The 26,288-nt window shown below is 41.1% G+C and overlaps 1 protein-coding gene across 2 annotated transcripts in view; it reads left to right on the top strand.

The window, feature by feature from the left end:
• pex5lb (peroxisomal biogenesis factor 5-like b) overlaps nt 1–26,288 on the top strand; it is a 170,073-nt gene that overhangs the window by 116,512 nt on the left and 27,273 nt on the right. For both annotated transcript variants that reach the window (XM_014139167.2, XM_014139164.2), the window contains 4 exons: nt 1,800–1,929; nt 2,285–2,372; nt 2,652–2,750; nt 23,141–23,257. In XM_014139167.2, the coding sequence (XP_013994642.2) occupies nt 1,800–1,929; nt 2,285–2,372; nt 2,652–2,750; nt 23,141–23,257 (434 nt within the window). The remainder of the gene's footprint in view (nt 1–1,799; nt 1,930–2,284; nt 2,373–2,651; nt 2,751–23,140; nt 23,258–26,288) is intronic.

Raw genomic sequence — 26,288 nt, 5'->3', positions numbered from 1 at the left:
CCGTGACACAGAGAAGAGCAGTCTCAGTTGAATGACCAGTCTTGAAACCTGACTGATTTGGATCAAGAAGGTCATTCTGAGAGAGATAGCAAGAGAGCTGGCCAAGGACGGCACGTTCAAGAGTTTTGGAGAGAAAAGAAAGAAGGGATACTGGTCTGTAGTTGTTGACATCGGAGGGATCGAGTGTAGGTTTTTTCAGAAGGGGTGCAACTCTCGCTCTCTTGAAGACGGAAGGGACGTAGCCAGCGGTCAAGGATGAGTTGATGAGTGAGGTGAGGTAAGGGAGAAGGTCTCCGGAAATGGTCTGGAGAAGAGAGGAGGGGATAGGGTCAAGCGGGCAGTTTGTTGGGCGGCCGGCCGTCACAAGACGCGAGATTTCATCTGGAGAGAGGGGGGAGAAAGAGGTCAAAGCACAGGGTAGGGCAGTGTGAGCAGGACCAGCGGTGTCGTTTGACTTAACAAACGAGGATCGGATGTCGTCGACCTTCTTTTCAAAATGGTTGACGAAGTCATCCGCAGAGAGGGAGGAGGGGGGAGGGGGAGGAGGATTCAGGAGGGAGGAGAAGGTGGCAAAGAGCTTCCTAGGGTTAGAGGCAGATGCTTGGAATTTAGAGTGGTAGAACGTGGCTTTAGCAGCAGAAACAGAAGAGGAAATGTAGAGAGGAGGGAGTGAAAGGATGCCAGGGTGGTGAAAGTGCACAGTGATCTTGATGCTCCTTTCCAATAAATATTGAGGGTCTTGTTCTGGTGACATGATGATTGATGCTTGACTACCGTTTGACAAATAAAAATATTCTTGCTCTTATCCATAATAATCATCATCATCATAGACTAGCCTACTCGCACTGTATATGCAAGCTGTTGGCTAGAGCGCAAGTGCCAAGACTAGAGTCGGCACATTTGCTATTTGACGCAACAGTTTGAGAGACAACTATCGGTAGAGTTACAAATGTGAGGGAAACACATTGAACTTTATTTGGTACATGAAAACGTAAGCTAAGAATTACATTTTGTGTGCACTATGTCATCACGCACTGACTTTTATCCGCAACAAGTCTGTTTGGTGGGAAACACACCACTGGTGGGAAAATGGATGTAAACCTAGCTACTAACACTAACTGACCTATGGGCTTTTTTTTTTTTTTTACTTTCGTACACACAGATTTGATTGTAAATTGTGCATACAGCTAAATCCACACCAACCATTGTAATTTATATATATTGAACTTAACATCAAGATATGTGATTTACTTGGAATATGCTCTAGTATGGTTTAACATCAAGGAATGTGATTTAGTTGGAATATGCTCTAGTATGGTTTAACATCAAGGTATGTGATTTAGTTGGAATATGCTGTAGTATGGTTTAACATCAAGGTATGTGATTTACTTGGAATATGCTCTAGTATGGTTTAACATCAAGGTATGTGATTTAGTTGGAATATGCTCTAGTATGGTTTAACATCAAGGTATGTGATTTAGTTGGAATATGCTCTAGTATGGTTTAACATCAAGGTATGTGATTTACTTGGAATATGCTCTAATATGGTTTAACATCAAGGTATGTGATTTACTTGGAATATGCTCTAATATGGTTTGTGTGAAAATTTGCATCACTGTTATGTTCATATTGTTGGATAGCACTATGCTAACAGTACTTTGTGGATAGCATTATGCAAACAGTTCTTTCTTCTTGTCCATGTTGTTGGATAGCATTATGCTAACAGTTCTATGTTTCTGTCTATATCTTGTGGATAGCATTATGCTAACAGTTCTACACCCTTTATTCCTTCTGCTCAGTCAGTTCCTCTTCTCCTTTGGAGAAATGGGAGGAAGTGAATCTTCACCCTGAAGGTGCCCTGAATGACAGCAGGAAGAGAAGATACGAAAAGAAGTGCACCTCACACCACTCCTCCAGTGAATTAATATGGTAAAGAAGGCAGTCTGAAATCTGTATAAGCCTGCAAATGGCTTTATTTATTTATTTATTTATTTATTATTTAACCTTTATTTAACTAGGCAAGTCAGTTAAGAACAAATTCTTATTTACATTGACGGCCTACCATGGCTATACTTTCCTCCTTGTCCACTTTAAATGTCAAGCCTTAACGTGTTAGAAATAGAGTTCAATCAATTATGTGTTATAAGTTACAGGAAACAAAACATAAAAAAATAGAAATATGAATAGTGGGTGTGAACAGATTTTTTTATTTTGTTGTACAACTGTAGTATTAGAGTATATTGTAGTAGTATACCTTTCAATGTTTACCCTTCTTTCTCCCCAGGTCAGCAGAGTTTAAAACAAATCCATCTGTGAAAAACTCATTTGAAGTCAATAGCATTGATGACGAGGACCACATATCAGCACTAAAGGTCTACACAACCTCCATTTACATGTATACTTATAGAAAAGTATGTGAAGTTATGGTATCTTCCTTGAAAATAATCATACACAGGTCAAGGTTCACCACAAAGTGTGAGGATGTATCGAAAGCTATTTTAAATGATATATTGGTGTCTCCATTGCCTTCTGGGATTATAAGTGTGACCCCTCACACAGTTAAAGGTGAGGGTTTTTGCTGATATTGCATTTCTGTGTGTGTGCGCGTGCATGTGTGTGTGTGCGTGTGTGCACATTTCTGTGTCCTACAGGACCCAGCACCCCTACAAGTGCGGCCCAGTCTCCATCACCTCTTAGGCAGACATCATTCCCAGGAGGAGGAGTTTGTAAGGGCAAAGGCTGCTGTAGAGGTGAGAGATTAATACACACACACATCATCTAAGATATTTGTTTGCTGGAAGTAGTAGTTTGGTAATGACTAAAACTTTAAAAACATCCTACACATCTGTCATCAACAAGTTTCCACATGCACAGGATACAACAGGTGTAAAACAAACAGTACAGTGAAATGCTTACCTGGAGAGCTCTTTCCGAACAATGCAGTAATAATATACAGTAGATAATAATAGGAAATAGAATAAAAAATGTAAACAAAAACCATACAATAACTACAATGAGATTTAAAGAAACACGAGAATGCAAGTGTATATACAGTCCAGGTCAGTGCCAGTACCTTATTCAATGTGCTGGGGTACTGGAGTGGTTGAGGTGGGTTTATACATAAAAAGTGACTGGTAGTAGGATATACATCTAAACATGGCTGAAAAGGGACTGGTAGCAGGAATATATAAATACGTATGGTAATATGTGACCGACCGCCTCGATTCGTTCTTATGGTTGCTCGACTACAAGTTTTGAGATTATGCTGCGATATTTAGAGGTAATTTGTGGTTTGGTACGGTACCATGCATCACTGCTTCATTTCTGAAGCCCAGCGCAAGGGGGAGTTAGAACACTTATTATGATTTTGGGTCCCAAGGCGCTACTGTGTCTCTGACAATGAATGGGTGACATAAACCAAATAGAAACTGATAATTGTGCATGACTTCAAAAATTGAATTTCAATTAACTGAATGATGAGGATGACGGTGATTGAATTGAGAACAATAGTGTAACACCATACCCGCGTGCGCCATCGTGCACAAATTGATTTTGTCCCCCCACATCAAACGCGATCACGACACGCAGGTTGAAATATCAAAACATTATATATATTATATATATTATATATATATATTATTATTATATATTGATATATATATATATATATTATATTAATTTGGGGACAGGTCGGGAAAGCATTAAACATTTATGGCAATTTAGTTAGCTAGCTTGCAGTTGCTAGCTAATTTGTCCTATTTAGCTAGCTTGCTGTTGCTAGCTAATTTGTTATGAACGTTGAGTTGTTATTTCACCTGAAATGCACAAGGTCCTCTACTCTGACAATTAATCCACACATAAAACGGTGAACTGAATCGTTTCTAGTCATCTCTCCTCCTTCCAGGCTTTTTCTTCTTTGGACTTTATATGACGATTGGCAACTAACTTTCATAAGGTGTATTACCACCACTGACCTCAATCACCCATGTGGGTATAACCAATGAGGAGATGGCACGTGAGCAAATGCATCTAAAAGCCAATGAGGAGAGGCAGGACTTGCTGCGCGTTCTGCGCCACAAATAGAAGCAACTTCTATTTTAGCGTCTGGCAACGCAGACACACGCGACCCATGTGGTGTGGTCAGCATGTAAGAATTGCTATTCCTCTGTCCTGCACGCGCACACCCAGAAAAGCACCATTTTTTTTGTTACTTACTAAAACTGTTGTTACACTAAGAAACAAAAATCTTCAATTATATTCCAGGATATTCTTAAGATATATGTATTGACTGAATATAAGCAAGTGTCTGCTAAATGATCAAGTTGATGGTGCGGTTATATAGCCTCGGCACCTACATAAAGCTGAGTGACTCACTCATTCATGGCTTTGGATCAAAATAAATAAGTACCAACATTCTTTTCTGATAGTCTTTTAATAAAGGAATGTTTTGGTTATTCTGACCTGGACACCATGTATTATAGTCTCTAAAAGGAAATATTTTACAACTGTTTCTTGCGCATATCATTTTCCATATGGATCCATAACGAATTACTATGGGATTAAATATCACTGAATGACAGAAATATTGGGACAAAGTAGTCTAACGAAGGTATGTTGCTTACTGGAAAAAGTTAATGGAAGAGGCAAGTGGAAGAGGGAAAAGACAGCATTCAGAGGTCAAGACAGCGCAGCTCTGAGACAAGCATGGGGACTGGTCTTGATAAATCAACAAGATTTTTATTTTCACTGAGTCTCTATTTGGGTATTGGTTAGACTACAATTAGCGTGTGGAAATGTTAGGATTATTTTGCTCTTACTGTAGTACTGTAGCCTACTCCCGACCCATAATGGCTAATAGCCATTATGGGCTATTAGCAGGACAATAGACTCTTGCCAACACCTCTCTGTATTTTTTTATTCTTTGTGCAAGGCAATTCATCAGCATTAAAAACTTAAACAACTCATAGGCTTCTACTTCCAGCTTATACATACAATATACAGTTTACGGACACAGTGTAGTTTACAATAATTATATTTTATTTGTTTTTAGTCCCATCCTACAGCTCTTCTCAACCCTCCCATCTATCTCTGAACACCATCCAGTTTTTTCTATTTGCCATATATTTTTCAACTATGCTGTGATGTTTCACAAAAGTTCTGAACCTTTCTATTCTCATAGATTCTACAAATGAAAGATAAACATTTTTGCTAAGATTATTATTATATTATTAATCGATTGACTATGACTTTTTAAATCACCCAGCAGAAGAGTTAGCTCCAGGTAAATGTTGCAGAGCTGGGATGGTTGTATCCCCCATATATATATATAAATATATATATATATATATATATATAACATTCTATTGGTTGCAAGAATTTTGTATAATAATTTTAAATTGAACATTTCTACGTTTGTATACAGCGTTGTTTTGTGTATCAGTTCATAAACCATGTGCAATGGAATCGGTACATTCCCAACTATTTTGCTATCTGAATGGTACAGCTGTCAGTATTTTGGTCCTTAAATGAAACTGGTATACTTTTTTATTTATCATAATTGTCTTTACCAATTTTGGTCTTTAATGCAGGGCCGACAGACAAGTTCCTTACTTTCTCCCCCTTCCACTTGCCTCCTTCATTTTTGCTGTAATGCTGCAATTAGTTTGTCGTAATTTTGAGTAGAGCAGACATTTCCACATATTTTTGTTAGCTGCATGTGTGACAACTCCACCAGTCCTATTTATGAAAATAATTTACAAAGATTATGCCGTAATATTTGTTGTAATATGTTATTTTCTGGTGGATTAAACTGAAATTGCAACCAACTTTCAATGACTTGTTTTAAAAATAGCGATATTTTGGAAATTATTTCATTTTCAAATAACCGAAAGTGAGAGGTTGAAATCTGAATAAAGGACATTCTTGAACATGGGGTGGGCCATTCTTACTAATCTGCTAGAGAACCAGTTCGGATTTAAGTAAACTCAGCCAAAAAATAAACGTCCGCTCACTGTCAACTGCGTTTTGTTTCAGAAAATGTAACGTGTAAATATTTGTATGAACATAAGATTCAACAACTGAGACATAAACTGAACAAGTTCCACAGACATGACTAACAGAAATGGAATAATGTGTCCCTGAACAAAGGGGGGGTCAAAATCAATAGTAACAGTCAGTATCTGTTGTGACCACCAGCTGCATTAAGTACTGCAGTGCATCTCATCCTCATGGACCAATCTGGTGCAAATCTTGCCAGTTCTTGCTGTGAGATGTTACCCCACTCTTCCACCAAGGCACCTGCAAGTTCCCGGACATTTCTGGGCAGAATGGCCCTAGCCCTCACCCTCCGATCCAACAAGTCCCAGACGTGCTCAATGGGATTGAGATGCGGGTTCTTCGCTGGCCATGGCAGAACACTGACATTCCTGTCTTGCAGGAAATCACGCACAGAATGAGCAATATGGCTAGTGGCATTGTCATAATGGAGGGTCATGTCAGGATGAGCCTGCAGGAAGGGTACCACATGAGGGAGGAGGATGTCTTCCCTGTAACACACAGCATTGAGATTGCCTGCAATGACAGCAAGCTCAGTCTGATGATGCTGTGACACACCGCCCCAGACCATGACGGACCCTCTAAATCAATCCCGCTCCAGAGTACAGGCCTCGGTGTAACGCTCATTCCTTTGACGATAAATGCGAATCTGACCATCACCCCTGGTGAGACAAAACCGCGACTCGTCAGTGAAGAGCACTTTTTTCCAGTCCTGTCTGGTCTCCCGACGGTGGGTTTGTGCCCATAGGCAACGTTGTTGCCGGTGATGTCTGGTGAGGACCTGCCTTACAACAGTCCTACAAGCCCTCAGTCCAGCCTCTCTCAGCCTATTGCGGACAGTGTGAGCACTGATGGAGGGATTGTGCGTTCCTGGTGTAACTCGAGCAGTTGTTGCCATCCTGTACCTGTCCCACAGGTATGATGTTTGGATGTACCGATCCTGTGCAGGTGTTGTTACATGTGGTCTACCACTGCAAGGACGATTAGCTGTCCGTCCTGTCTCCCTGTAGCACTGTCTTAGGCGTCTCCCATTACGGACATTGCAATTTATTGCCCTGGCCACATCTGCAGTCCTCATGCCTCCTTGCAGCATGCCTAAGGCACGTTCACGCAGATGAGCAGGGACACTGGGCATCTTTCTTTTGGTGTTTTTGAGTCAGTAGAAAGGCCTCTTTAGTGTCCTAAGTTTTCATAACTGTGACCTTAATTTCCTACCGTCTGTAAGCTGTTAGTGTCTTAACGACCGTTCCACAGACGCATGTCACATCTGCTCCTGCAACGCCCTCTACTTCTCATCCTGTGTCTCCTTGACCTGCCGCCACTCCCCCAGTACTCTCTCCCTCGCTCTCTCTGTGTGTGACTGTGTGGGCGGAAACAGGTGTGCTGGAGTCAGAGCAGATCCCCACCAGCTGTAACCTGTTCCATAATCAAGACCTCTGCAAATACTCAGTCCTGCTACTTCCACACTGCCAGATCGTAATCTATGCTCAGTCAGTCTACGTTCCTAGCCGGTTGTTACTATTCAGACCCTGTTATCCGTTTGTTCCTGTTTTCCCTTGCCTGACGCTGTTTTCCTCTCCGCTACAGTTCTGTCCCTGTCTCCAGTCCCACGTCTCGTCATCCTGCTACTCTGTCCTGGATTCCCCACTCTGCTACTCCCTTGGATTCCCCTCCGGACCTACTTACCCTGTCTCAAACCCTCTCGCTCCAGCCTCAGCCTCCGCACCTGGTTTCCAGAAACCCGGCCGAGCTTCCCCTGACCTGCACTCCATCTCCCCCCTGTGTCTCAATAAATACCTTGGTTACTTCATCACAGTCTCCTCATCTGAGTCTGCTCTTGGGTTCCCCTGTTCCACTCCGCGTAACAGCATGTTCATTAATTGTTTATTGTTCATTGAACACACATGGGAAACAGTCTTTAACCTCTATGGGCTAGGTGGGACGCAAGCGTCCCACCCGTGGTGCACTCCATCAACAGCAGGTGCATTTCAAGAGCGGCAAATTTGAATCCAAATAAATGTCAAAATTCAAATTTTTCAAACATACAACTATTTTACACCCTTTGAAAGATAAACATCTCCTTAATCTAACCACGTTTTACGATTTCAAAAAGTTTTTACGCCGAAAGCATAAATTTAGAGTATGTTAGGACAGTACATTTACAAGAGTTGTGTGTAATGTTTTGTCAATTCAAAGACAGGGTCAGCAAAACCATAAAACCAGCTAAAATGATGCACTAACCTTTTACAATCTCCATCAGATGACACTCCTAGGACATTATGTTAGACAATGCATGCATTTTTAGTTCTATCAAGTTCATATTTATATCCAAAAACAGCGTTTTACTATGGCATTGATGTTGAGGAAATCGTTTCCCTCCAATAACCGTCAGTCAAGTCAGCACCACAAATTAAATAATTAAAATTAGAAAACATTGGTAAAATATTATATTGTCATTTAAAGAATTATAGATTTACATCTCTTGAACGCAATCAACTTGCCAGATTTAAAAATAACCTTACTGGGAAATCACACTTTGCAATAATCTGAGCACTGCGCCCAGAAAAATACGCGTTGCGATACAGACTAGCCGTCATGTTGGGGAGATCTAAAATCGAAAATACTATGTAAATAATCCATTACCTTTGATTCTCTTCATCAGATGTCACTTCCAGGTATCACAGGTCCATAACGAATGTAGTTTTGTTCAAAAAAGCTCATCATTTATGTCCAAAAATCTCCGTCTTGTTAGCACATGATCTAAGCCCGCCGGACTTCACTTCATGAACGAGGGGAAAAAATATATTTACGTTCGTTCAAACATGTCAAACGTTGTATAGCATAAATCATTAGGGCCTTTTTTAACCAGAACATGAATAATATTCAAGGTGGACGAATGCATTCTCTTTTATAACGTATTGGAACGAGGGTACCCAACATGAACTCGCGCGCCAGGTGTCTAATGGGCCATCATCGTTCCATGGCTCTTGTTCGGTCAGATCTCCCTCCAGAAGACTCAAAACACTTTGTAAAGGCTGGTGACATCTAGTGGAAGCAATAGGAAGTGCCAAAATATTCCTTAGCCCCTGTGTTTTTCAATGGCATAGGTTTAAAGGTAATACAACACATCAGGTATCCACTTCCTGTCAGAAAATGTCTCAGGGTTTTGCCTGCCAAATGAGTTCTGTTATACTCACAGACACCATTCAAACAGTTTTAGAAACTTTAGAGTGTTTTCTATCCATATATAATAAGTATATGCATATTCTAGTTCCTGGGTAGGATTAGTAACCAGATTTATCCAGCCGTGCAAATACTGCCCCCTAGCCCTAACAGGTTATTAAACCCTTTACAATGAAGATCTGTGAAGTCATTTGGATTTTTACGAATTATCTTTGAAAGACAGGGTCCTGAAAAAGGGACGTTTCTTTTTTTGCTGAGTTTAATAGAAATTACCATAGCTCAAAATATGCATGACACAGTATACTTTAAATGCATGCAAAGTTGTTTGTATTATATTTGAGTCATTCAAGAAATGTGCATGGATATTTGTTTGTGTGTGAATGTCCAACCCGGGTTCAAATAGTAATTGAAATCAAATGCAACGATTTTGAATACTGTTTGAACCTAAGTCTGGTGAATGTAATGTATGCCTCTCGCCCCCTTTCCATCTGTATGGACAATTGTTACTTTATCCTAAGCAAATAAAAGGCCAAAGACAGTACAAAAAAGTCACATACAGTATATGAGTTTTTACTGGCATTATCTGAGGATTCTCTGTATATCTACAGTGAGGGAAAAAAGTATTTGATCCCCTGCTGATTTTGTATGTTTGCCCACTGACAAAGAAATGATCCGTCTATAATTTTAATGGTAGGTTTATTTGAACAGTGAGAGACAGAATAACAACAAAAAAATCCATAAAAACGCATGTCAAAAATGTAATCAATTAATTTGCATTTTAATGAGGGAAATAAGTATTATGACCCCCTCTCAATCAGAAAGATTTATGGCTCCCAGGTGTCTTTTATACAGGTAACGAGCTGAGATTAGGAGCACACTCTTAAAGGGAGTGCTCCTAATCTCAGTTTGTTACCTGTATAAAAGACACCTGTCCACAGAAGCAATCAATCAATCAGATTCCAAACTCTCCACCTTGGCCAAGACCAAAGAGCTCTCCAAGGATGTCAGGGACAAGATTGTAGACCTACACAAGGCTGGAATGGGCTACAAGACCATCGCCAAGCCGCTTGGTGAGAAGGTGACAACATTTGGTGCGATTATTCGCAAATGGAAGAAACACAAAAGAACTCTCTATCCTCGGCCTGGGTGTCCATGCAAGATCTCACCTCGTGGAGTTGCAATGATCATAAGAACGGTGAGGAATCAGCCCAGAACTACACAGGAGGATCTTGTCAATGATCTCAAGGCAGCTGGGACCATAGTCACCAAGAAAACAATTGGTAACACACTACGCCATGAAGGACTGAAATCCTGCAGCGCCCGCAGTGTCCCCCCTGCTCAAGAAAACATATACATGCCCGTCTGAAGTTTGCCAATGAACATCTGAATGATTCAGAGGACAACTGGGTGAAAGTGTTGTGGTCAGATGAGACCAAAATGGAGCTCTTTGGCATCAACTCAACTCGCCGTGTTTGGAGGAGGAGGAATGCTGCCTATGACCCCAAGAACACCATCCCCACCGTCAAACATGGAGGTGGAAACATTATGCTTTGGGGGTGTTTTTCTGCTAAGGGGACAGGACAACTTCACTGCATCAAAGGGACGATGGACGGGGCCATGTACCGTCAAATCTTGGGAGAGAACCTCCTTCCCTCAGCCAGGGTATTGAAAATGGGTTGTGGATGGGTATTCCAGCATGACAACGACCCAAAACACACGGCCGTTAAGGTCCTGGAGTGGCCTAGCCAGTCTCCAGAGCTTAATCCCATAGAAAATCTGTGGATGGAGCTGAAGGTTCGAGTTGCCGAACATCAGCCTCGAAACCTTAAGGACGTGGGGAAGATCTGCAAAGAGCAGTGGGACAAAATCCCTCCTGAGATGTGTGCAAACCTGGTGGCCAACTACAAGAAACGTCTGACCTCTGTGATTGCCAACAAGGGTTTTGCCACCAAGTACTAAGTCATGTTTTGCAGAGGGGTCAAATACTTATTTCCCTCATTAAAATGCAAATCATTTTATAACATTTTTGACATGCGCTTTTCTGGATTTTTGTTGTTATTCTGTCTCTCACTGTTCAAATAAACCTACCATTATAATTATAGACTGATCATTTATTTGTCAGTGGGCAAACGTACAAAATCAGCAGGGGATCAAATACTTTTTTCCCTCACTGTATCTATAGCTCTTACAACAGCCAATAGCTGGACATGTTATGGAGGTTTGGGTATGAAAGCTGAAGCAAAGCACACGATGCACATCATCAAAGTGTTGGATTACTCCGTTGGGCCCTCATTGTTCTCCACCTCACCTTCCTCCTAACCTTCTCCCTCTTTCCGTCCTTGTGTCTCCCCTTTCAGTTTAATGGGGGCATGATATCAGTTCTGCCATGCCATATGTACAGTGCTGTAAATATGCTGACCTCTTTGTTTGCTGTCAAACTGATATGTTACTGCAGGTGTTGTTTTCCGTTGGTTCAGTACAATTGTGAATAAAGTTGTCTTTATTTGTCTCACAATGCATTATAATGTTAGTTAATTTGACCAGGGTATAATATCCCCTCATATTAATGTCCCAGGTGTGTGTGTGCACGTGAGTGCGCATGGGTGTGTGTTCATCTGTGCATCCATGTGTGTATGCATCTGTGTCTGTATGCATCCCATTTCATGAACAACTACTGACCTATCATTTTCAATTCTGGACCTCGAAGCCAGTTCCACTGCTTTTTTTCTCTTGATCTGTGTGCTATTCCTGTGCGCCACCATTCGCTTCAAGTTCAGTCAACTCAAACAAATCATTTCATCAGTCAGGTAAGAAAGAGGATAAGAAATTCAGACAATAGCGAGCCCACTTTCCCTACTTTGGCTAAATCACCATTTGTTCTGCAACTGATATAAGCTGTATTTATACTGCATTAAACTGCACTATTCTTGACACGTGTCATTTTTAGGTGATCAAACACGTGAGTAGTGAATATCATCGTACTGCAAAAGATAACCATATTCCCAGGGGTATTGTCAGTAATAATCTTGTGACCATAAAGTTCAATTCAACTGTTAGCCCATTTGGGAAGCCCACTGTGGTACACTCATCCAGTGCTAATACTTTAAATACCATAAATATGGATACCCCCACTGTTTTAAATCGTGTAGGAGGCTTAAGCTGTTGCATATCATTTACATTACATTACATTACATTTAAGTCATTTAGCAGACGCTCTTATCCAGAGCGACTTACAAAAAGGTGCATTCACCTTATGATATCCAGTGGAACAACCACTTTACAATAGTGCATCTAAATCTTTTAAGGGGGGGGTTAGAAGGATTACTTTATCCTATCCTAGGTATTCCTTAAAGAGGTGGGGTTTCAGGTGTCTCCGGAAGGTGGTGATTGACTCCGCTGTCCTGGCGTCGTGAGGGAGCTTGTTCCACCATTGGGGTGCCAGAGCAGCGAACAGTTTTGACTGGGCTGAGTGGGAACTGTGCTTCCTCAGAGGTAGGGGGGCCAGCAGGCCAGTGGTGGATGAACGCAGTGCCCTTGTTTGGGTGTAGGGCCTGATCAGAGCCTGAAGGTATGGAGGTGCCGTTCCCTTCACAGCTACGTAGGCAATCACCATGGTCTTGTAGCGGATGCGAGCTTCAACTGGAAGCCAGTGGAGAGAGCGGAGGAGCGGGGTGACGTGAGAGAACTTGGGAAGGTTGAACACCAGACGGGCTGCGGCGTTCTGGATGAGTTGTAGGGGTTTAATGGCACAGGCATATCAACGTGTAAAGTTTTCAAAGATGGACCTTCTTGATATGAGTGCATGACATGAGCCCGGATATTTTCATTCTCATGGAGACTTGGCTAAATGGCTTGATCCCGGATAAGGACCATGACATTGCTGATTACAATGTCTACAAACTTGTTTTTGGATGGATTCCGCGACGCGGTTAGCTTTTAACAGCTAGGGCCGCTATTTCTTGTGCCGGAATCCCACTTAAGACAGGTTGAAGTCTGCTTGACAGAGACGCTAAGCTGCTAGCCATCATACTAACGAAGTTGGTAACAGATGAGTTTTGCAATGGAGCCCTCTTTGTCTGGAGAAGTAAATTAACGGTTCCAGTGCTGTAGGAGCTGTTTCTACTACGCTTTGTTTCGGGACAAACCGGATCACTCAGAGTTCCAATGAGGCAATTGTTTGCTTGCCGAGGATTATAGGCTTGAGGTGGCTTCATTGATCACGCTGGTCGCCAGCCTACGTAAGAAACTGGGGAAAACGCGGAGTGGATTGTTTACATTTTCTACGCCAGTGGCTGGATGGCGTTTGCGCTCGCCAGTGTTGCCCGGAGTTCCCCCATCTGATAGCAGAGTCGAAGTAGCACAGTAAAAGGAGCAAGGCAATCAAAGAAGGTCAAATGTTACAAGCCAGGAAGCCGAAGACATCGGCCTCTTGCAAAGCAGTCTACACTCCCAACGAGAGGCCCGGAGCGGATACAAACAACGAATAGTTTTGCCTTCCTGAAACCTGATCTCCCTGCACCTTCCTCGCTGGAGATGCCTGTGTCTGGGGCCACAATGCCTACTACTACAATTTCGAAGTCGACGTCGGCAACCTTCTGTCCCTGCTCTGGATCGAGTGGGCTTCTCCATCTGTTGGAGGCCTGCGCCGGGCTCAACTTATGCTGCCTCTCACCCATCCATAAAGGGTTCTTCGAATTATGTGGGAGTGGGCGGATTTTCTCGTCCTTCTAGCCAGCCGTGATTTTGGGCAGCTCCATGGTAAGAAATGTGACAGTTCCTGGTGCAAAATCAATGTCCGATCCCGGAGCTCAAGTAAATTACATTACTAAGCTGTTCCTGAATGTACTACATCAGGACATGGGAATTGATTCTATCGTAGTCCATGTGGGTTTTAATGACATTATGAAGGGCAGCACTGAGCAGTTGAAGCTGGATTTTAAAGAGCTGATTGACTCTCTGCTAGACACTAACAAATATCCGGTCCTGTGACCTCTCTGAATCGTGGCATTGATCGCTTTAGCAGGATTCTTTCTCTTCACTACTGGCTGCGTGATTATTGCACCTCAATGGGTGTAACAGCTCAATGGGTTCCTGGATCCTTTCAAAGCATTATAAGGCTGCGTTGAGACAATGACTTATCAATGACCCAAGCCCAGCTCAGGTAATCCCTACCATTGTCATGCAGAGTTGACATAATGCTTCAACAAATGTACATTACACCAGGGGCGTTGGTAAACACAATGTAAGTAACCTAATTCATATCCCTCTATCTGCTCTGAATGCCTTTGATCCTACAGCTATTGTATGCAGTAATCATGTGCCTATGAACCAGATTTATACTGTTAGCACTGAGCCGGTGCGCCCTAGGAGGAAGTCCAGTGTATGCAGCTCACCCTGCACTAACATAAATAACATCATAAGCTTCCCAGTAAAGCAATAAAAACAAGTAAGCATCCCAGAAGAGTGCTCAAAATAGCCCACGTTAACATATGTAGCTTAGAAACAAGGTTCATGAAATCAATAATTTGCTAGTAACAGATGACATTCATATTCTGACTATCTCTGAAACTCACTTAGATAATGCCTTTGATGATACAGTGGTAGCAATACAAGGTTATAACATATACAGAAAATATAGAAATGCCAATGGTGGAGGTGTTGCTGTTTATATTCAGAACCACATTCCTGTAAAGATTAGAGAGGATCTCATGTTAAATACTGTTGAAGTAATATGGCTACAGGTTCATCTGCTTCACCTAAAGCCCATTCTGGTGGGGAGCTGCTATAGACCACCAAGTGCTACCAGTCAGTATCTGGATAACAGAAATGCTTGATAATGTGTGAAATGCTTGATAATGTATGTGATATTATATACTGCTCAAAAAAATAAAGGGAACACTTAAACAACACAATGTAACTCCAAGTCAATCACACTTCTGTGAAATCAAACTGTCCACTTAGGAACCAACACTGATTGACAATAAATGTCACATGCTGTTGTGCAAATGGAATAGACAACAGGTGGAAATTATAGGCAATTAGCAAGACACCCCCAATAAAGGAGTGGTTCTGCAGGTGGTAACCACAGACCACTTCTCAGTTCCTATGCTTCCTGGCTGATGTTTTGGTCACATTTGAATGCTGGCGGTGCTTTCACTCTAGTGGTAGCATGAGACGGAGTCTACAACCCACACAAGTGGCTCAGGTAGTGCAGCTCATCCAGGATGGCACATCAATGCGAGCTGTGGCAAGAAGGTTTGCTGCGTCTGTCAGCGTAGTGTCCAGAGCATGGAGGCGCTACCAGGAGACAGGCCAGTACATCAGGAGACGTGGAGGAGGCCGTAGGAGGGCAACAACCCAGCAGCAGGACCGCTACCTCCGCCTTTGTGCAAGGAGGAGCAGGAGGAGCACTGCCAGAGCCCTGCAAAATGACCTCCAGCAGGCCACAAATGTGCATGTGTCTGCTCAAACGGTCAGAAACAGACTCCATGAGGGTGGTATGAGGGCCCGATGTCCACAGGTGGGGGTTGTGCTTACAGCCCAACACCGTGCAGGACGTTTGGCATTTGCCAGAGAACACCAAGATTGGCAAATTCGCCACTGGCGCCCTGTGCCCTTCACAGATGAAAGCAGGTTCACACTGAGCACATGTGACAGTCTGGAGACACTGTGGAGAACGTTCTGCTGCCTGCAACATCCTCCAGTATGACCGGTTTGGCGGTGGGTCAGTCATGGTGTGGGGTGGCATTTCTTTGGGGGGCCGCACAGCCCTCCATGTGCTCGCCAGAGGTAGCCTGACTGCCATTAGGTACCGAGATGAGATCCTCAGACCCCTTGTGAGACCATATGCTGGTGCGGTTGGCCCTGGGTTCCTCCTAATGCAAGACAATGCTAGCCCTCATGTGGCTGGAGTGTGTCAGCAGTTCCTGCAAGAGGAAGGCATTGATGCTATGGACTGGCCCGCCCGTTCCCCAGACCTGAATCCAATTGAGCACATCTGGGACATCATGTCTCACTCCATCCACCAATGCCACGTTGCACCACAGACTGTCCAGGAGTTGGCGGATGCTTTAGTCCAGGTCTGGGAGGAGATCCCTCAGGAGACCATCCGCCACCTCATCAGGAGCATGCCCAGGCATTGTAGGGTGGTCATACAGGCACGTGGAGGCCACACACACTACTGAGCCTCATTTTGACTTGTTTTAAGGACATTACATCAAAGCTGGATCAGCCTGTAGTGTGGTTTTCCACTTTAATTTTGAGTGTGACTCCAAATCCAGACCTCCATGGGTTGATAAATTGGATTTCCATTGATTATTTTTGTGTGATTTTGTTGTCAGCACATTCAGCTATGTAAAGATAAAAGTATTTAATAAGATTATTTCATTCATTCAGATCTAGGATGTGTTATTTTAGTGTTCCCTTTATTTTTTTGAGCAGTGTATTTTCTGGGTGATTTAGTTATTTACTGGCTTTCATCAAGCTGCCCACTCAAGAAAACGTTTCAAACTGTAACCAGTGCCTGCAACCTGGTTCAGATTATCAGTCAACCTACCAGGGTAGTTACGGACAGCACATGAATGAAATAATCAACATGTATTGATCACATCTTTACTAATGCTGCAGAAATTTGCTTGAAAGCAGTATCCAGATCCATCGGATGTAGTGATCACAATATAGTAGCCATATCTAGGAAAACCAAAGTTCCAAAGACTGGGCCTAATATAGAGGTCATACAATACGTTTTGTAGTGATTCCTATGTTGTTGATTTAAAGAATCTGTTGGTCCGTGGTGTGTAATGAGGAGCAAACAGACACTGCACTTGACACATTGATGAAATTGCATTGATGAAATTGACTGACCTTAATTTCTTAAAGTAATGATGGACTGTCGTTTCTCTTTGCTTATTTGAGAATTTCTTGCCATAATATGGACTTGGTCTTTTACCAAATAGGGCTATCTTCACATTCCAGGTGACTACCTTATGAAGCTGGTTGAGAGAATACCAAGACTGTGCAAAGCTGTCATCAAGGGAAAGGGTGGCTACTTTGAAGAATCTCAAATATAAAAAAAAACTTTTTTTGGTTACCACATGATTCCATGTGTGTTATTTTATAGTTTTGATGTCTTCACTATTATTCTACAATGTAGAAAATAGTAAAAATAAAGAAAAAACCCTGAATGAGTAGGTGTGTCAACTTTTGACTGGTACTGTATGTGAAATAATCTCTTGTGGCGTCATGTTCTCTAAATATCACTATCCCCATTTGTTTTATATTTTTTTTTAACTTTTGGTTATAGGTTTTGCCATGAGCCAAAATACACATTTATCTGTTTCATTGATTTACTGTTTAGCTGATTGCCAGCTTTTCAGGCAATTGAGAAATAGATACACCTCCTCAATCAGGAAAGCTAAATCATGCTACTTTGTATCTCATATTCTGATGGTGTCCCGTCTAAATTTTGGAAAACAGTTAAAGCACTAAAGCGCGGAAATTAATCTCCCTCCCTGCCTATTTACTGAGAAACATTTGATAAGTGATTATTTTAATCAATGTGTTATCTCCGCAGGACTTTTATTTGAAAGAAATGGTGGTTTTAATTTACCCTGATCAGTCAATCGACTGCTTTTCCCTCTCCCAGCCTCTAGTTGGCATGATGGAAGATCCATCAACTTCTGGGGCTAATTTGCTTGATCCTTTCTTGCTGCAGCATTCTGCTCCTCTAATTGCAGAATTATTGACACATTTTTAACCTGACAATTATCTTGGGTGCTATCCCTAGGCTCTGGAAGGCTGCCCATGTGCTTCCTCTGCATAAAGGTGGTGACCGCTCTGACTATTGAAAAATGTTCAATCTTTAATCAACACAGCTTAGATATTTTCCAGTGTCCATCAGTCTGGTTTCGGGCCAGCACTATATCTGCTTCTTCTTTGATGATAAATGACATTGTAAATTGCTTGGACAAAAGGCAGCATTGTGCTGCCCTTCTTATAGGCCTGTGGAAGGCTTTCGACACTTGACCTGTCACCATTATTCATTTGTAGACTGTCTGAAATTGGCCTGGGTTAGGCAGCCTGCATTTGGTTTGAAAACTACCTGACAGACAGGACACAATGTTTTTCTTCTGATGGTGTTAAGTCAGGGTTCCTTGAGAGGAATAGGATGCCTTTCATTAAATAGCAGAAAACAAATAATTCAGTCAACATTCATACCGGTTATGGTGATATCGCTTATATGAATGCAGCTGCCACTGTGCTGAAGCCATTGGACAAAGTTTATCGTAACGCATTACACTTTATTACGGGTGACAGGTTCAGTGCACATCACTGCTTTCTGTATCAGAAAGTAGACTGGCCCTCTTTGAAGTCTTGTAGATTGATGCATTGCACTCTATAAAGCCCTCTTGCATAGACTTCCGTCGTGCTTCGTTGGGAACCTACAGACATACGAGCTACCATACTCGGCCTCAGGGATGGTTTACTCTGGAGATCCCTTCGATCTCCACTGAGTTAGGTAAATCTGCTTTTAGTTTTTTTACACCTTACTTATGGAATAATCTCAAACTCTCTCAAATTGGAAAAATTGGTGGCTAGGGCAAGTCAGGTGGCTGATTGAGGACATTTTTACTGAAGAATGCATTTGTTTTATATGATTGTGTTTTGCTTTTTGTATATTGATGTGTATGTGTGATACAGGGCTCATCTGTAAAACAGACCTTGGTCTCAGCAGACTGTCCAAAAAAAGATTACTTAAAAAAAAGTTCATCAGAAGATTTGGCAATGTATTTGTTTCTTCTGTTCCCATTGAAGATGGCTTCTTTCCAAATATAGCGTATCTATCTATTGAGGCTAATTTGAACTGACAAGACCCACATTTAGCAGCGGGAGAAATATGCTTCAGTAAATTGGTGAAATTATGGATTTTTGTTCAAATCGCAGTGTGTTGTCTTGGACAGAGGCCAGTGGGGGCATGCAAACACAAGCAAAACACGCAATTGGAGTCGATTTTTCTCAGGGTCTGAATACTTTTAATAAATATGCAAACATTTCTAAGTACCTGTTTTCACTTTGTCATTCTGGGGTATTGTGTGTAGATTGATTTTAGAAAAACATATGTTTAATCCATTTTAGAATAAGGCTGTAATGTATCAAAATGTGGAAAAAGTGAAGGGGTCTGAATACTTTCCGAATGCACTAGCTTGGTCCTTGCAAGTTTGTGGATATTAGGGCTGACCCCATTTAGGCAACTGGTCAATTGTTTGTCGATAGGCTTTTGGTTGACAGATTCTGTTTGTTGAGGGGCCCATGAGACAGCTGTCTGATTCGTGCCTGTCTCAGTGGACTAATCCATTGTGGAGGCCGCGGGAATGTCAGTCTGTACGGCTATCGTAGAGAGGGGACCAAAGCGCAGCGTGTTAATTGCTCATGATGATATTTATTATAACTCAAAACACTAAAGGAAAAATAACAAAGAGAAAAAATACAAAAGCGCACAGTTCTGTCAGGTACATAGACTAAACAGAAGATAACTACCCACAAACACACGTGGAAAAAAACCCTACTTAAGTATGATCTCCAATTAGAGACGAGGACCAGCTGCCTCTAATTGGAGATCATCCCAAAAAACAACAACATAGAAATAGAAAACTAGAGCTAAACATAGATATAGAAAACATAGAAAAACACAAAACAACCCCTGTCACGCCCTGACCACTGTACCATAGAAAATAACATCTTACTATGGTCAGGACGTGACACAGTCCATCACTCTAAGACAGGCATCTGCAACATAAGACACACGCGAGGGTATTTGCCTTGGCACGCCAAGCAATTTTATAATATTAAGAAAATAAGTGAAATTGCATTAGTTTCAAAATTGTATTGGTTTTTCCATAAATAGCTTCTCCTTTGGACATGACACCATTTGTTAAGTATTCCTTAGGCCTACAGTATGTGTGAAGATAATGTGTCTTGGGTATCATTTTAAATTTGACTGTTCGCTTGTTTATTCCATGTGCAACTCTGTGTTTTTGTTTGTGTCGCACTGCTTTATATTGGCCAGGTCACAGTTGTAAATAAGAATTTGTTCTCAACTAGCTTACCTGGTTAAATAAAGGTGAAATAAAAAAAATAAAAAAATGTTGAGTTAAGAAGAAGGGGAATGTGGCTAAGATGCACAAGGCACGTCTCTCTCCAGAATGCGATCTGTTCTGCCAATTCGTGCACGTTCATTGTTTCATACCTTAATTGTGTGAATGGTTTTCCCTTTGATTGTTAGTGTCTATCAATTCCCTATTACGTACACTATATATAGAAAAGTATGTGGACTCCCCTTCAAATTAATGGATTCGGCTATTTCAGACACACTTGTTGCTGACAGGTGTATAAAATAGAGCATACAGCCATGCAATCTCCATAGTTTGTTAAGTGGAATGTCTAGGAGCAACAACGGCTCAGCCGCGAAGTGGTAGGCCACACAAGCTCACAGAACTGGACAGCCAAGTGCTGAAGCTTGTAGCTTGATAGTGAGTGTTGCGACCGAGGACAGACGATTTGTCTGTCCTCGGTTGCAACACTCACTACCAAGTTCCAAACTGCCTCTGGAAGCAAAGTCAGCACAAGAACGGTTCGTTGGGGGCTTCATGAAATGGATTTCCATGGCCGAGCATCCGCACACAAGCCCAACATCATCATGCGCAATGCCAAGCGTCGGCTGAAGTGGTGTAAAGCTCGCCGCCATTGGACTCTGGAGCTGTGGAAAGACGTTTTCCGGAGGGATGAATCACACTTCACCATCTGGAAGTCTGACGGACGAGTCCCTGCAGCAATGTTCCAACATCTAGTGGAAAGCCTTCCGAGAAGAGTGGAGGCTGTTATAGCAGGAAAGGGGGGACCAACTCCATATTAATGCCCATGATTTTGGAATGAGATGTTCGACGACCACGTGTCAACATACTTTTGGTCATGTAGTGTGTATCACCAGTAGTACATTTACCATAAATCCCCATCATTTCTAATCTACAATGTTTCTTTGGTTTCGGTAATTTCTGTTAATACATTCAATAGGCTATATTATTTCTACAGTCGTTTACTGTTCTCATTATCGGAGTGGACACGTTGTTTGCAGAGCTCACAACCTATGCTACACTTGTAAGACACGTTTTGGTTCATTTCATTTACTAGTTTTGTCAATTTATTCATTGTCTTTTGTTTGGAGCGCTCCTGTCAATGTTGAGTAAGGACGCGCACCTGATTGTGCATAGAGGTAGGCATAGGCTACCTAGCCAGCACGTAAATGTATAAATGTGCCCATTTGGGGATGTCAGATAGTATTTCTGATTGTCTTAACTCACCACCACTAATGAACTGTGGGGCTTCTCAAAGTAATTGTGTCTTCACCTTAAACAGCAAGTAAAGTCTGTTTTTACATCTATTGAGAATGACAATAGTTCCTCAGTGTATTAGAAAATCTTTCCAGCTCTCTCCCTTTCGATAACCACCGAGCCTCTGGGTGAAAGGGAAAAATGTCATGCCCTTATCCAGTGGGCCGGACCCAGTTGATAGTTGATACAATATTTCAAGTTCGTTGTAGACAGGCGGTGTAGAGAGATGGATGCGATTCAAAGAACCTGAACAAACTGCCATGCGTAGCCAATGTGATTTATAGGACATTTATTTTTATTAGGGTATTTTCTACCTAAAATGTTTTTATTTGTAGGTTTTCTTTTAGGTAGTTGGCAATACAAGTTACTTGCATTGTTATATAGGCCTCTCTCTGTGTTCTGCACAAAGATATTTATCTGCTAATGGCTCACGGTTTAGGCTATCTCTTCAATGTGTTCATTTGGCAGAGGCAGGTGCTCTTGCATTAGATTGATTTGTATAATTTTCATTTCGATTTAGATAGAATTTAGATTAACTACATGACATTGATTTTGAGATACTAAGATGTTATAAAAATGTAAATGAAACTGCTCCATGAAAATGCTTTTGAAAATCATAACTTGCATGCAGATCGGTAGAAATGGTAAGATAAATTGTAAATTCCACATGAAAAAGGTTGCCGACCCCTGATGTAGCCTATTACCGGCAACTTCAGGAGTTTAACGTCAGAATCTGCGAAGGCCAGTAGCAGCAGGAGAAGGAGAGTTGGGAACATTGTTCTTCAAATTCTTTTTCTTTTTTTCTTGATCTCTGGCTCTCTCTTGAGTCATTTGTGTGTGTTAATTATTTCATCAAACAGTGTGCTTAAACATCAGACAAGCTCAGTGCATATAGTTGATTTTATTAAAACGTTTATAAATGAAAAAATACACGTTTTAAAATGTCTACCAATTGACTGGTCGAAAGAACAGACGACCCTCTGTCAACCAAGATATTATTTTGGGTCGGGGACAGCGAATAATGGTTAGATTGGAAATAGCTCATTGAAGATTTGGAAGAGAATGGTACATAAAGCCAATGACCCAATCCTAAACTATTTCATTGCTTTTACCTCTCTAGACCCTTTAATTGTTGACCCTCCCTATTAGCTCTAACTAGCATTGTATTTATACTTTTTTTGTATTGTCACAAACACCGAAGGCTATGTGGAGTTTATACCATATTGCTTACACTAGGGTTGTCTTCAATATGAACGAAACGGAAGAAAACAGACCAATAATGAGTGAAACGGGGATATCCTATGTGAAAAAGGTGAAACGTTCATTTTCTGTTGAGAAACAGTTTGCTACAGTGTGCTCTAATGAACATGACCCTGTAGTATCTAGCTCCCATTAGATCCCATAAGGGTGTCACCAAGGGCCATGGGAATGGGATATGTCCAGTGGATGATTATGGGATTGGGCCATTGTGAAGCAGAAATAAATTCCAACACCTCTTTCTCTTCTGTTCTCATCAGTCGGACACAGAGTTCTGGGATAAGATGCAGGCAGAATGGGAGGAACTGGCTCGCAGGAATTGGCTCGAGGAAGAAAATGAAGGCCCGATACCACCCAGCAACTCTCCAATTGAGAAGGTAAACTCCCCCAACACCTAATTCTTTCCTCAACACTAATACTAATCTGGAAAAATCTCCCATTAGAGTCTCCAATATCATTTACTTAACTTTCCCACCAATCCCAGAATTTATTCACAAAATGTCTATCCATTCAAAGAGATGCAATTACTGACCATAATCCCTGATACTAATCGCTGATATTACCCCCCAAAATAACCTTTTAAAACCACAAGCGAGGGTACAAAACACCATCCCTTCCTCAAAGCTATCTAATCCAAGATTTTACATGGAGAAAAACAGTAATCACGATGTAATCACCAAACCTTTGAATTCATCTTCAACCTATCACTAACCTAGGAATCTAACACCTGCACTCATTTGGGATAGGTAGTGTAGAGCTAACATGAGAAAGTGACGTGTTGCTTCAAATGACAGACCACTGATGGTTGATACTTAATCTAGAATTCTCTCAACTCCCTCTATTGTCTCAATTGGAACAGATTGTTGCTCAAATGTTGAGATCACAATAATGAGGGAAGAAAAAGGAGAGGGAGAAAAAAGGAGAGGGAGGAAGAGAAGACAGAGAGAAGGGAGAGGGAAAGGGGCAGTAGTGGAATAGTAAACAACTATCCCCCATTGGTTTAACAGTCTTATTAATAACATACATTGGCTTGTTATTTTCTTTGCTGTCAATATGTTTCCTCCTGGAATTATTATTATTTTTAAATCTGAAAGGTTGTGTTTCACATTCATTCATCAAAATAATGCTGCAGTTGTCGCTCCAGTTGATATATAATAATAACTACCCACCATAACACATAATGCCCCAACCATATTCTGCCGGAATATATTGTAAAAATGTATATGACAATAAACATACCGGTATATTAAATCAACATCCGTTCCCCAAAATTAAGAAAATCTGTCATATTTATATTGCTATTACGTTATGTTATTACTTGCATCATAATTCATTTTTTTTATATAGGTTATTCACCCTCAATGGTAAAGACCTCCATATATCGGAGGGTTGCTGTCAACAGCATCGAACAAGGCTCTAATTTTCTATAAATACATTTCAAATACCCCTAGGACCAAACAGACTGTCACGGGCGTCGTAAGGAGTGGACCAAAACGCAGCGGGTAAAGTGCTCATCTTCTTATTTATTAAAGGAAAAACACTTAAACAAAACAAACGACGAAAACAGTCCAATAAGGTGCACAGACTATACTGGAAACAACCACCCACAAAACACAAGTGAAAAATGAACACACTTAAATATGGCCTCCAATTAGAGACAACGACAACCAGCTGCCTCTAATTGGAGGTCATTGAAAAACACAACATAGAAAACTAGAATAAACATAGAAATAGAAAATATAGAACATAAATCAAAAACCCCGAAACACATAAAACAAACACCCCCTGCCACGCCATGACCAAACTTCAATAACAAATAACCCCTTTTACTTGTCAGGACGTGACACAGACCTGGGTTTAAATACATAAAGTATTTAAATATTTGTATTTGAAAATTCAATTTTCTGTGTTTTTGAGTTTTTTTTAAAATGCATGTCAATACTTTACTTGTATTTTCAAAGGAACTTTGTCTAAATACTTACTTAAAATAATTGAAATACAATTTATAGTATTTCAACCCAGGTCTGGTAAATACTCGTTTGTATAATGGGTAACGACTTACTTTGACTACATATGCATAACACCTGCATTACACATCTATAAGCATTTCATGAACGTGTTATAACAGGTCCAAACCACATTGTTAAAGGTTAATTAAATACATCAATATCTATACCACATTCATGTCATGGTATGCAAGAGCTCAAATTTATGTATCTTAATAGATGCATCATTACAATGACAGCATAGTGTCATCATTATGGCTTTTCTCAAAAGTGTGTTTCTGACATTTCCCCCAATGGACTTACCTTACCTTCTTCTTCTCACTGAGGTCAATGGTGCATAAAGATCCCCACAGGGTTGAATCCTCAGGGTAAATTTTACGGTTCAAACTGTAGTTCTCATTCGTAACTCATTAACAGCCCTCTACATCACAATTAAGTTGGTCATACTGGTCTTTAACGCACACATGAAGGGTCTATTTATGAATTCTCTGCAGTCAAAGTAGTCATCAATTTTCCCATTCATAGCTAAGCACTTCATGGTAATTAACTGAGCAGTTTGCCACTCTGATCTATAAAACCAACATTAAAGGTCTGTGTATGGATTCTGTGCAGTCAATATACTGTAATTTCTGTTTTCCCATTTATAAACATGCCTCACTTATCAAAAAGAATACGGACACAACACAAAATGTTAAAAGGATACTTCAGGATTTTGGCAATTAAGCCCTTTATCTACTTCCCCAGAGTCAGATGAACTCATGGATACCATGCATCCAGTATGAAGGAAGTTAGAGTTTTTCTAGTCAATGCTAACTAGTGATAGCATAGACTTTCAGTCATTGCGCTATCTACCAGCACACTAACGCTAGTTAACAACTTCCTTCAAACTGCACTCAGAGATAAAAATTGTATCATCTGACTCATTGCCAAAATCCAGAAGTATCCCTTTAAAGGAAATATGCACATTTTATTTCAATTTTCCAGATGTAACACAGAAAACAATTGCTGAAGAATCCTACTATTGACATTTTTAATTTAGACTTTTATTGAATAGATTTAACAAAGATGAATATTCAAAGCATTCAAATCAAGTTCCACATTTCAGACTCATAGCAATAACTATGAGTAAAACATACTAACACAGGGTGGTAAAGCTAGCTAGCATTTCCCCCTTAATTAAAGGGTCCGCATGGTCAATCCGGCCTCCGCAGAAATCAGAGCATTCATACTTCTTGCACTTTGCGGAGCAGAACAGAGCTGTTGTGAAGGAAGTTGTCGTCAAGGAAGTGGGTAGCTGCAGCCCAATATGGTGACTGGAGTTTTGGCGAGTTTATTAGGAGCAGCTACTCTTCCTGGAGTCCACATAAAATACAGTAATGGACAAGAACAAAACAAAATATTT

This window comes from Salmo salar, chromosome ssa14 (assembly GCF_905237065.1).
Source record: "Salmo salar chromosome ssa14, Ssal_v3.1, whole genome shotgun sequence".
NCBI classification, from domain to species: domain Eukaryota; kingdom Metazoa; phylum Chordata; class Actinopteri; order Salmoniformes; family Salmonidae; genus Salmo; species Salmo salar.
Note: the sequence above shows the minus strand (reverse complement) of the source record. Positions and strands in the feature narration are given on the sequence as shown.